General features: G+C 42.1%; 1 protein-coding gene across 1 annotated transcript in view; it reads left to right on the top strand.

The window, feature by feature from the left end:
* Positions 1-759: 759 nt before the first annotated feature.
* TMEM132D (transmembrane protein 132D) overlaps positions 760-12,974 on the top strand; it is a 228,325-nt gene continuing 216,110 nt past the window's right edge. Inside the window, exon 1 of the mRNA XM_032706180.1 lies at positions 760-1,527. Within this exon, the coding sequence (XP_032562071.1) occupies positions 1,449-1,527 (79 nt within the window). The 5' untranslated portion in view covers positions 760-1,448. The remainder of the gene's footprint in view (positions 1,528-12,974) is intronic.

Below are 12,974 nucleotides of genomic sequence, written 5' to 3'. Positions count from 1 at the left end.
TTTCCCCCAGTACATCTGAATGCTATTTAGACCAAATGTAGGTATTTTCCCTGCTGTTTTTTGCAATATGTAGCAAGCATTTCACCACACAGCCTCCACATTATTTCCCTACTCCGGCTGCACCACGCTTGGCTTGGCTCAGGGCTGTTCCAGCGGCATGGGGAGAGCTGAACACACGATAAATTGGGATGAGGGAAGGAGCCAAAACCTCGCCACGTGCAGCAGCGCACACACGCCAGCCCATCGCCTTTGGGCAGCCGGGGGGACGCGGTTTGTCGGGATGCCGGGAGCGGTGAGGCTTCTGCCTGCCCGGGAGCATCCCCGGGAGCGGCTCCGGGGATGCTGCGGGAACAGCAGCGGTGTCCCCAGGGATCGGCGCCGCAGGGATGCGCTCCCTGCCCGCCCCCTCGGAGCCGCCTCTGCCCCGGAGGGTGAACCACCGCCGGGCCCCGGCCCCTGGGAGCGCCGGGGAGACCGAACGGACCGAGCGAAGGGGCCGGGAAGGGGCCGGTCCGGGCATCCCCGCTCCGCCCCGCTCCTCCCTCGCTCCGCGCCCGCTGCCCGTGGATTGGGGCTGCCGGGCCGCTCGGGGTGAGGCGGGGCTTGGCTCGGCGCTTATTTATTTATTTGTTTCCCTCCTTTTTTTTTTTTTTTTTTTTTCCCTTCCTGCTATTTTTTTTCCCGCGGCGTCTCCCGGCGCAGGTTCCGTGTCCCCGTGAAGAGCGGCGGAGGATGTGCCGGGGCCGGAGGAGGCGGGCGCCCGCTGGGGCGGGAGGTGCCCGGCGGCCGCCGCCGGCCCCGGGGGCTGCGAGAGCATCGGGGGCGATGACCTTCGCGGGGGAGCCGCGCTCGCCCCCTCCCTCGCTGGCGGAAAGTCAAACAAGTCAATGAGGAGAACTTAAAAAAAAAAAAAAAAGAAAGAAATTTAAAAAAAAAAAAAAAGCGCGCAACACCAAACCCTGCCTCCGCGCCTCTGGATGATTTCAGGGCTGATCAGCATCACCTAAAGGAAAACTTTGGTGACGCCCGGGGAGCCGACGTGGTTTTTCCGCCGGGATGCGGGCGCTGGCTCTGTGAAGCGCATCCCGGCGGCGGGGCAGGAGCGAGGTCCCTCCCGAGGAGCCGCACGGCCCCTGCCCAGCCCCGGCCCCGCCGGCTCGGGGGGTGCAGGGGCAGGGGGCTGCTGAGGCTCCGGACTGAGATTTTAATCGGAACTGATTCCTATTTATTTACTGAGAGGGGTTTTCTTTCGCAGCATCATTGTTTTGAAGAAAGGAGGGAGGAAGGGGGAGGGTTACAGCTAAAGAAGTAAGTCGTCTCTGCGAAGGAAATGCCTTTTGCTCTTTCCAGATGACCTTTTCTGAAAATGTAGCCTCTCCAGCTGACCGATTTTTATTTTGATTACAAAGTGTGTGAAACTGAGCCCCAACTGCTCCACAAACCCTAGGATGTGTGCTTCTGGGATTAGCAATATGGGGCATCTGTTGTCACCTCTCCTCTTGAGCCTGGCAGCAGTTTTTTCCAAAGGTAAGTCTCAATCACTTCTCTCCCTTTCACTGCATCTTGTTTTTTATTTTGCATACCCAGCCTTTGTCCCCTCTGTCTGTAATGCCTTGAATGTTGATACCCACAATTCACGACTGAAAGACTTGGGGGGAGTCATGTGCTAGTCAAAACCACGGATGATGCGATGGGAAATCCTGAGTGGCAGGATTTTTCCTTGGTCGACTGACAAACAGTCTACCCGTTTAGTGAGGCATTTGTTACCTCCCTATTGTACTTTTGATCATGTAGTAGATGCTGCTGCTGAGCTTAGCTGCTAACTCACCTTTGGATTACAAAGGGTTTGTTATCTGGGAATTTGAAGTCTCCAGAGGTCCATGCTAGTGGAGTTGGCTGCCCCACTCTTACCTTCTGAGTAATTTTTCAAATTAAAAATCCTGTCTCTCAGACCGGCTGGCAGCGTTTTACTGGACCAGAGAAATACCTACTTACTGGAACACTGAAAAGCTTTGATGGGATCCTGAACCAGGTGTCTGACATTCTGCATGCTAAATAGAGTTTGGATGTCCTGACAGCATGACTTAGACAACTCAGTGATACCTTCTTGTTGCCCTCGAGCGTGTTTGCAGTGAGAATCAGAAAGGCAGCCCATAGACTATGCACATATTTTTGTGTGCATTTAAAGCTTAAGTGCATTTAAACTTCAAAGTTTTCATCGATGGCCTCAGCCAAAAAGTGAATGCATTCTTGCAATACTTAATTTGGATGATTCTGATAATTCCTGTGGAATACAAATTAGGAGAAATACACATTTCTGCCGAGCAAATACTGGGCATCAGCAGCTATATCTTGGCAGGAAAACAGAATTGAAGTTCTCACGTGGTTTAGTTTTCAGAGAGGAATAATAGCATATGCGTTTACTCTATGATTTTGCAAACATACTGATAAAGAGCCCTTCTTAGAAACATCCCTATTAAAAATCGGTATTAGTTATTCTTAACACCTTCTTACACTTCCAGAGATCAGCACTTTTCTTTGGTATTGAGTTATTTTTACTAATTAGTTTGTATCCAGAACTGAACTTACTGACAGAAGGCAAACTACACAGCTGTGTATGTCTATTGTGGTTCCCTGTACCAAATTCACTTCTCCTCCTTTTTTCCTTAGAAGAGGTGAAGAAAGACTTGAACAAAATTATAAGTCTTCTCAAAGGTTCCCTGAATGCAGTGCCCACATAAGTACTGTTCTAAAGTTGCAATTGGAAATGCATTAGCAGCAGGGATTAGAAGTCAGAGTCTTTTCAAGAGATTGCTCATTCTCATTGCACCCCAGTAGCTTTTGATTTCCCAGCTAGCTTGTAAATTATGTATTTTATTATAAGCAATATCAGTACTCTGGGTAGGCTAACAGTACAGTAAGAATATTAACTGCTTCACCCTCTGTATTTTTTGCTGTGTTTCAGTTTGCTGCCTTAACACTTAACATAGTGTTTGATTGAGATTGCAGCTCATTGTAGGATTGGGGTAGAAGTGGCATTAGAGAGTACAGTGTTTCTTTTATTGCCAACTCAGCAATTATAGCATTAATATGTGATTTTATTCCTAAATGTTACATCTCTTTTGAAAGATGTACCTAGGCAGAAAACTGGACTTGGAAAGGAAGTCTCTTAGGCGGATATGCTATAAAATGCTATATAAAAACTGATGAGTAAGATTTTTCTGTGTATTATGATTGTGAAGTCTCATTAAATCTGATATGTCTTGAAACAGGTTGTGCCAGAGGAGGTTTAGGTTGGATATTAGGAAAAATTGCTTCACCATATGGTTGCCAAGCACTGGAACAGACTTCCCAGGGCAATGGTGGAGTGACCATCCCTGGAGGAATTAAAAAGACACGGAGAGGTGGCTCCTGGGGCCATGGGTTAGTGGTGGCCTTGGCAGGGCTGGGGGAATGGTTGGACTCAATCATCTCAAAGGGGTTTTCCAACCTAAGGAATTCTGTGATTCTGTGAAACCAGACACATGAGATCCCATCAGAATTACTGGTATTAGCTGTGCTATTTACTTTGCATTTCAGATATCCAAGATACTACTGCTGTGTGATTGCTGGGAGTCTGCTGTTCACTAACACAGATCTCCATCTTCAATGCAGTTGTCTGTTTTTTCTTTGGTAGCAGAGTCCATCTGCACTGCTATGCCTTAGGAAAGACCAGAGTGTTCCAGAGATTTACAGCATAAACTTGACAGTGTAAAAGGTTGATTCCCACCCCGCTCCACATAATAAGATGAACACAAAAAAACAAAAAAAAAAAAGAAAAAATTCAGGTATAATTACTACTCCAGGGCGTGTTTCTTTGATGCCTTTCTGTTGCTAATAGAAAAACTCTCTCATTTATGACATGATGACAAAGTTTTCCTAAAGAGATACAAAAGCTTTTAACATGCAACAGCAATCAGCTGTCTATTGTGTATGGGGCTGTTGCTGATTACTCAGAACCATGGCAACACACCTTTTACTGCACAGTTTCCAAATCTTTCAGGTAATAATGTTGAAGATTGGAGAATGCTATTGTGGTTTTGCTTTGCTTTTATCTTGTAAATGCAGAGCTCCAGCCTGAGAAATGAGATGTTGTTTTCAATAATGAGCTTGCAGTTCTTACCAGAAGGATTTGTCAGTGATGATACAATCCACATGTTTTAATATGCTGTCAGTCTAATTGTGTATATGTGTGTGTAAGGGCAGAGATTATAAGGCTCTGTAACTGTAGGTATGGGGGCAGTTGCATTTCACATCTTTGACTTGAACTAGAAGTTTTCTTGAGCCAGCCCTAGGGAGGCAGTGCTTGCCCTCAGTCCCTCTGGCATTTTGCTATTTGATATCAGTACAAAAAGAAATTCTTCAGAAATCTCCAGTTAAAAAATAACCAAGTTGAGGTGATGATAATGAAAACAAAGACTGATAGAACAGGCACAGTAATGTGGACATGCTGTTCTCTTGTTTAAGGGGAAACCCGTTAGCTTTACTGGAGTAGAACAAAAACTTCAATACTTGAACTCCAGGTTCCATGCTTGGCTTAAGTCTAGAAGGAAAACAGCATCTCCTGTAAGATGCTAAACAATTTTAGGATGTATATTGTGAGACTAAAGATTGAGAAGCCTTTTTTATTACAAATGTTTGTTGTCAGATAAAAACTAGTTTAATTTCAAATTTCAGGTCTAAGTTGACAGTAACAAAACAAGTGAATATTTAGTGATTTTTTTTTTTTTCTACCTGTGTTCTGTTGAGTTTTTGTGTTCTTCTCTGTCACCCAGGGCTGAAATCTTCCTGCAGGTCGCTCTCTAGTGACAGCTCAGGCCACAGAACTGCTGGTTTGATTTTCTTTTTCTCTCAATTTTATAAAAATGGAGGCTTGGTAACCGTGTTAGGAAGGGTTTCCTTGTATCCCCCCGAGAGTGTTCCCATAGGTAGAGGTGTGGATAACACATATGCACTGATGACAATGCCCTGTCACTACAGGAAAGTGAGTGTGGGGAAACAAATAAACCAACCCCCCAAGTGTTTAGTTTTGATTACATTACAGGAGAGAAATATTTGGCTATTTGACTTTAAACTGCTTCTGTTTCTGTTGGAATTATCCATGTTACAGTATCCTTTGAACCCTCTTGATTTCTACTGAATCTTAGAGATTTTTTTTGTCTCATTGTGGACAAGTTTTATCTTTGGCTTTTTCTATGCAATTTTACTGATTCCATGATGATATTATTATCAGAACATGTCATTCTGTTCACATGGCACTTCACTTATGATTTTAGTGTATTATATCTTTGTGAGTTGCAGTTGGATAGGAAGCACCTTTGATTCAATTTAACCTCACTTGTGTATTCACTGGCTTCATGGGGGTAGTGGTGTTCAAAGAACCACAGCTGAGCCTGTCAGGGATGTTCCAGCTTCCAGACAGTTGAGGGCCATTCCTGAGGATCTTTATGTGCAGGTTTTCCACTGACATTGAAGTGCACTCTGGACTTAGAAACATGGAAAATGAAAAGCTGAGGAGTGCAGCAGCCTGTGTTCTAGCACTACTTTGGAGTTCATTCCGCTGGAGCAGTGATACTAGTTCAAAAATGGAAAACAGTGTTGCATATGTGATTAAAATCAAAGATTATTTTATTTGACTTAAGATATGTATCCTTTTCACTCCTCCTTCTTGGTGGTGACTAGACAGCAGTTCAGGGTTGAACTTCAGTTCATGTTGACAAATTTTGACGGTGATGATGAGGGGCACATTCTTGTTCTCAAAGTAACAGTGCTGACACTGTGGACAGACTCATCACAGGCATCTCTTGCTCCAACTGTGCAATTGATATGTATGGAAAATACTGCATGCTGCTTTCAGATGAGCATAAAGTACAGGTATGATCACTGGGAGGTTTTCTTTTAAGCTTTGCTTATGTGCAGAAACCCAGAAAGTTTTCTGTAAAACCCCGAAGAGAAATTAAATCTTTCTAGCTTAAGGTTCAAGCTGTTCCCTTTAAACCAAAGTTTTCATGCTTTGTCCCAGCTGCATTGAACTTACAGTCATTTGAGATATTACACAAGGGAAGGGAAAACTAGCTTGAACTTTTTTTGGTCTTACTGTGTTTCTTGCCACTGTGCACTTGTGGGAAAAGCCCCATTTCTTTCAGTAAAAATAATAAATTCAGTCCAAACTAAAAAATTCTACAGCTAGACCCAGGTTTTATTTGTCAGCTGCAATACTGGCTTAATGTCATTTGGTTTCTAATATTTCCCTGTAATGTTCTTATTTTTTACTTCTGTCTTGTCTTTTATTAGTTCCATAGGACTGGCAGGCTCTGTGACACCAACCAGTGTTTTCAGACATTAATAAAAGCAGCTTTATTCAATAAAGATCAGTTTTATTTAATAAAAGAGAGAATCAAAAGATAATCTGATTTTTTTCATGCTGCATTCACATTAAATCAACCTCCTGAGGTGGCTGTGGATGCCAAGTCTGGTGGCAGCCTATCACAGGTCCTGGGATACATAAACATGACTCCAGACAGATGGATCACAGAGAAGCCCAAGAGGCAGCTGAGATTCATCACAGGTTTGGTTTATGAAGTGTTACATTAAATTACTTGATTTTCACCAGTCTCTGTAATATTGCTTGCTACCTTATTAAGGGCAGTTCAAAATGAAGTGGATTTTAAACAGTTCCGGGACATGTAGATAACAGTAATTATTATGATTATAAAGTACATATTTGAGGGTGTTAGGCTACTTCACCCTCCTCCGTGGGGGGGACATTTAACTGTAGGATGAGGATTGGCTTCTTCAAATCCTTGATTTCTTCTTTCATTGAATAGACTTAATTCCAGTGTCAGGTGTCAGTCTGATGGCCTCACAGAGCTAATAAGGGATTGAAACTCTTCACCTTCCAAAGTACAGCCTATGTGGTATCTATGCAAACTTCCATTTTCTACTTTAGTAGTGTGACTTGAACTTGCCCCAGAGGTTGATAGAACCTCCCTCTCTGTGAAATGAGATATTCTATCTATTGATCCACAGTGGGGGTGATCCAGAGCCTACCACAGCCACTGTATGGGGTTTCATTGCCTTTAGGAGGCTTTAATTCAGAGTGTAGACAGAGTTTTCTGGAGTGGTGTTTTTCAGCCTGTAACCCACACACCAGTGGTGATTCATAGAACATCTGAGCAGTGTTGTGAAACCAGTGCCAGAAACCTTATGCGTGCAAGCTAGAAAAAACCAAGGGGAGGAAATAGAAGTAACAAGGCTGCTTTCAGAGTGCATCCCAATTTGTGCCTGGTTGTAAACAAAGGCCTTTGTGACAATACCAAAACCAGGACACTGCCTAAGATGGTCTGGATGTCTTTCAGAAAGGTAGATGGCTCTTTTCCTTAAAAGGGTTGAGTAGTGAGATTATCTCACTGTGGTGAGATTAACTGGAGTAATTTAAGTGTTGCTCTGAACTGTTTGGTATTGGCTCAGTACTTCAGACAGAGTTGCTGCTGGTGTGAGTGTTTCTAATCCACTGCAGCCCACGTTCACTTAAATCAACAGTGAGCAGTGGTTCAGTGAAGCAACACCGAAGTAGCCTGCCAGTCACTTGATGGCATCTGCACTGTAGGGTCAATTAACTTCCTAAAAGGCTTCCTGTGTACTCACAGAGATGTTTGTTTGTTCTCACACCCTCACTCTTCTGGTTTGTTTGTTTTTTTTTTCAAATCAAGCTTTCCAGAAAGGTTTCTCAGGGAGTTTTCTGTATTGCAGACAATTGTCCCCCTGAAAGTCACTCAGCAAAACACACAGTTTTGTTTCTTGTACAGATAATGCATAAAAGGTCAGTAGTGGGTTCATCAATGCTGATGCCACGTTTTCCCAAATTTACAAAATAAAAAGTCTGTTCCCTCCTCCTGTAGTCACTTCACTTTCTCACAGGCCCATCCAGCTCTGTTTTTAAAGTTACTTTGAATTGATTTGGGTTTTTTTAGCTATTTGGGTTTTTATTTGGGAACGAAGACTTTTGTCACAGCCCTGGTGAGATGTTTTGGGTAAGGTGTTGGTTTGCTGTGGTAATGATTAGTAAGCAGAACAGAAGCACATCTGAAAATGACCAGCAGATTGTTAAATGTGAGAAGGAGGAAGGACATTGAATAATGTAGATCCTATAAAAAGAACAAAATAAATGAGTTACCTAGTTATGCATAAAAAAGCAGCAGGGGTAACAATAATGAGTGCCCCGAGCAGAAGGGTGGAAAGATGTCAACATACCCTTTAGACTTTAGGGTTTACACCTCTACAAGATAGAACAAGGAGCAACAGGAGAAGTGTCCTGTCTGGCTGAACCAGGATGCTCTACATGCCTTTTGATCTATTTGCTTTCAAGGTAGGCAGACTGTTGAGCAGACAGTCTGCAGAGCTCTTGCTGAGGAACAAGGCAGATGTCCAGATAATCACACAGATGAGTCTGCATGTCTTGCATGCTAAAAACAAATCCTCCAAGTCAGAGAGTTTAGTCTCACCTGTTGCTAAATGGCCTCAGAAACTTGAATTTTGTTGGCCTTCAACATCGCCTGCTTTTTATTTATATTTTTTAAAGTGCAGATTTATGTCTTCAGGATGCATTATGGAAATTCATTGTGCAAAAGGAGGAACCCAAAGTTGGCAGAGATAACTAGTCAGTAGTGTCTCTGAATTTTAATCCAATCCATAAGATAGGAAAGGAAACAATACCACTTAGTCTTCAATCTACTCACTTATCAGAGATTCTGGATTAGCACATAATTGTATCCTCCATTTTCTGCTGAGCCATGGTGACTCATTCTACTTGTCTTTAAGAAAAGAAAATAGTGGTGATTTGCGTGTGCCTGTAGTTGAAATACCTGTATTTATCTTTCAGAGTTTTACATCTCCATCTTAATGTAATCAGCCTGGCTTGGTTAATTTTAATTTGGTTGTACACATTGGGTGAGTAATTTTCTTGTCTATGTGTGGTACATTCCTATATTTAACTTACTGCTTTACTGTTTGCTTTCCTACTACCACCTTTCCAAACAGGGTGTGTTGTTGGGTTTGCCTGGTATAAAGGAGGTCTTGATGTCGTTTCTGTAGCTTTTGTTTTGAGCTACTGTTGAAGGAACTATTCAGCTCTGCAGAACTTTCCAGTGTGATAAGTCTGTAAAAACACCATGTACCTGCAGCTACACTCCTGTCATCCTCACCTTGCTTTCAGAAATAAAAATAGGATCTACTTTGCTCAGGTTCACAAGTCTGTAGCTCTTAAGCTGAAGAAGAGTATCTTTATGCAGGACTTGGGGCAGAATTGAGCAGCCCAGCAGAGGAAGGAGGAGAACACACGCTCTGGAAGTTTATTACCCCTCTTGGTTACACTGTAGGCAGCACAGGATGAGCACTTTCAGAATTTTCACTGATCTGTCCCACTTACACTAGTTTTCACTCTGTCTATTCTGTTTAGGATCTATTTAGCTCAGAGTTAGGTGCTTTTTGAGGTGTTATGCTCACCTACAGAATTAGACAGTCAAATGAAAACACTAGAAGAACCTGGCCTACCTCCTGCAGAAGAGAATGGAAAAGGAATATATGCAAAAGGAGTGTCTTACAATCTACTGGTGTGCTAGTGCACCTCTGATATAGGACTGTTGTGGCAAGGCTATTTCCTGGTGTCTCTAATGAGTTTCTTTGTACCCATTTGTAGAAATCCTACTGAAATTCCAACTGCTCAGCAAACATGGAAATCAGGCTGTGAAAGATGGGGGTCCAAAATTTAGTGGGCACTTTTCAAATCTTATTTTAGCCTCTCTGAGTTGGGCTATCCTTCTTAATGAGTGGTTACACCTTCAGTGAATAACAATAAAAGCAGTGTATTGCCTTTTAGAGCTTGACGTGGTGCTCTGCATGGATCTCCCCTACTTCCCCTTGGGTTTATCAGTTAAGGTTCTCTTATTCCATATATTTTTCCATATTATTGGGCAAACAGTTACAAGCCTATCATGACTTTAGCTGTGCTCTGCTCTCTCCTTTGTGGTTGACTGTGTCCCCTGCAGCAGTTGTCTGATACGAGATGATTTCTTGCATACTGAACACTTGTGCAGAGTGGGATTCTGTTATATTCTTCTGACTCTTTGACACCATCTGCCCAGTAAAGTGGTTTTAATGGGTTTCCACTGAGCCAGCCTGTACTACAGCCCTGACAGCATGCTCTGTATTTTTAAAAATAAACAAAATCTCCTCACAAAAGCTATCCGTGAACATTGGCTTCTCCAACAAAATTGAGGATTACATACAGTTTGATATTTAGTGGAGGCAGAAATATCTCTGTTTGATAGGCTTTGAAATAGGAAAATGACTGATAGCCTGGAATGGTGTTCTAACAGTACTAGTTTATTTTTTTAAATGACCTTATAAAGCATTATTTTCTGTCCCATTTCTTTAAAAGTCAGGTATCATTATCCTTTTACAGAAATGCAATCATTTTGCCTTGTTAAGAGTTGTCTTCTTTATGAAAACAGGGGAATGTGGTAGTTCATGATGGTGATTTAGGAGTCAGGGTACCCATTGGCTTTCTGTAACCTTTGAAAAATCACTCCAGTTCCCTGCTTTCTCTTTCCCTTTTAAACTGTCTTGTCTACTCAGAATACAAGGTGTTCAGGGCAGGATCTGTTTTACTTGCTGTTTATGCAGCATCTGCCCCTCTTCTCAGGTCAGAATGTACATTTTGCCACATTAAAATAGTTGATTGCCAGTGTCTAAGTTAGAAATTGGAATGTGCCATTCTGATTGCCCTGATCACTGGATGACATGAACAGCTCAGAGCCCTGTAAGAGTAGAAAAGAAGAATAGGGTAAGGGAGAAAATAAAGATGTAATGAAAGCATCTGTGTGATTAAAATATTCTTAGAGATTGAGTAGATCCCATCCCCTGATGTTACAATTAATAAGCTATCTAAGCCTTTCCAAACAGTAACATGAATAAGGGAACACAAAAAGCTTTTCATCAGAAGATGTAGTAAACATGTTTCTGTATTTCTTTTTGTTAAAATCCATGTGAATAAACTATTAAAGAAAATATTTTCAGTATCTGTATTAACAATGCAACAAACCACTTATGGTGAAAAAACAGGGGTTTTTTGGCAGATGGTACAGATCTTAGAAATATTTCATTCCTCTTTGCCCCTTGAAGTCTTTGGGGTTTATTTTAAGCTCCTTCCTGTGAACACAGTGGGTAGTGGTGGTGATGAAATGGTGAGAGGAACTGTTGGCTGGTCCCTTATGTTATTGATGGGATGTGAAAACTGAAAGAGACAAAATAAACAGATTCTTCTGAACTTCTGAGCTAACTTGATATGAACACACAGAGAATCAGACACAATCCTACTCTTTAAAGTCCTTTTTTTTCTCCAAGTTGTGTGGAATTTGACCTCCAGCTGAGGTGAAGGTTTCCATCTGAAGAGTTTCTTTTTTTTGCCTTCTCTATGCCCTGTATGGTCACAGTCCTGCCTTGTAGATCTGTGTAGGGAGCCAGCAGAAGATATTTGAACCTCTGTTTCCAGCTGCCTGTTTATTTGAGAAGAACTGTTGCTGAGGCCCATGGAAAAACAATCTTCCTGCTGCTGTGGCATTTTGAGTGAGGAGACCAGGAGGCTAAGGCAGCTTTTCAGTGTGTTCATGGTAAAGAACAACTCACAGCAGTCATTAACTTTGGAACCTTTTGTTCAGTAAAGACAATTTGGCATTTTTAGCTTGTGGAATGGGCACGTGGTGGTGCCATTTGGGAGAAATTGGAAGAGATTCCTTCTTTGCACCTGAACAAAGAGGCAGTTCCAGCATCATCTAATAAGTGATCAAGGGCAGAGCTGTGCACGCAGTGTTTTCAAATTAAGTGAATCTTTGCAGCTTGCAGGTTTTCTTACACTTCCTGGCTAGTCTGGTTGAAGGTTTATGGACCATCTGAGCAATACTGAATCCAAGTTCAGGGCCTCTTTATCTTCTTGGGTTTGTATCCTTGTAGATTTCTTTGCACTTGTTCTCTTGGAATCCTCCAACTTCTCGAGGTTCAGAATTCAGACTTGATTTAATGGATTCAATTTCAGCTTAGAATAAGTATGAAGGCAGTATCGCTGTGAATCCCTTGACAATGAAGGTGGTATTTCCAAAATCCTGTCCATCAGGCTGATATTTTGAGTGGTATCCCAGTGCTCCTCTCTCTTTGCTTTTGTGTGATGCTAAGTACAGTAAATACTTAAGATCTGTGATCCTTACACAGGTGCTGCTGTTACCTTTTTTCCTCCTTTGTCCTATCATAACTTTGGATATTGCTGAAAATGTTCCCTGCTGTTTCAGCTGTAGTAGTTTAAAACACATATATCAGCATCAACAGTGTCTTTTCTTGCCTTTTTATTTAGCTTCTTTATCTCACCAGCAATAGATCAGAGTAATGGTACAATAATCACTGTTGAAGTATTTATTTGTTTGTTTTCTTTCTATTTCTATGCAGTCATATGCTCCTTTCTTCCTTTCATCTATTCCTATCAGAATTATGCATGTGGTTTGGATCAGACCCTGAAAAAAGAGAAATGCTTGTAAGTGAAGAATACTATATATAGCAGACCTTTGTTACAGTATTTATAGTCTCGGTGCTCAGAATGCCTTGGTATGCATTAAAGGCTCTTATCAAATAATCAAATTGCATCAATAATAATAAAAAGGATGGGTTCATGAAGAGATTCTTTTCAGCTGTTCTGTTTTCAGCAGCTTCAGAAAAGAAGGATGAATTTGGCAGCATATTTGCAGTGCTAACAAATCTGGGCTCTGGCAGCCTAAGTGGGGAAGAGTGAACTTCAAACTGAAGATCCCTCACGGAGATGTCCTGATAGTAACTGCCTTTGGGTGCAGGGGCAGCATTCCCAGACCTGGGATGATGTTGCAGCAGGTCAT

The sequence above is a fragment of the Chiroxiphia lanceolata genome, chromosome 18, assembly GCF_009829145.1.
Source record: "Chiroxiphia lanceolata isolate bChiLan1 chromosome 18, bChiLan1.pri, whole genome shotgun sequence".
Classification (NCBI taxonomy): Eukaryota; Metazoa; Chordata; class Aves; order Passeriformes; family Pipridae; genus Chiroxiphia; species Chiroxiphia lanceolata.
Note: the sequence above shows the minus strand (reverse complement) of the source record. Positions and strands in the feature narration are given on the sequence as shown.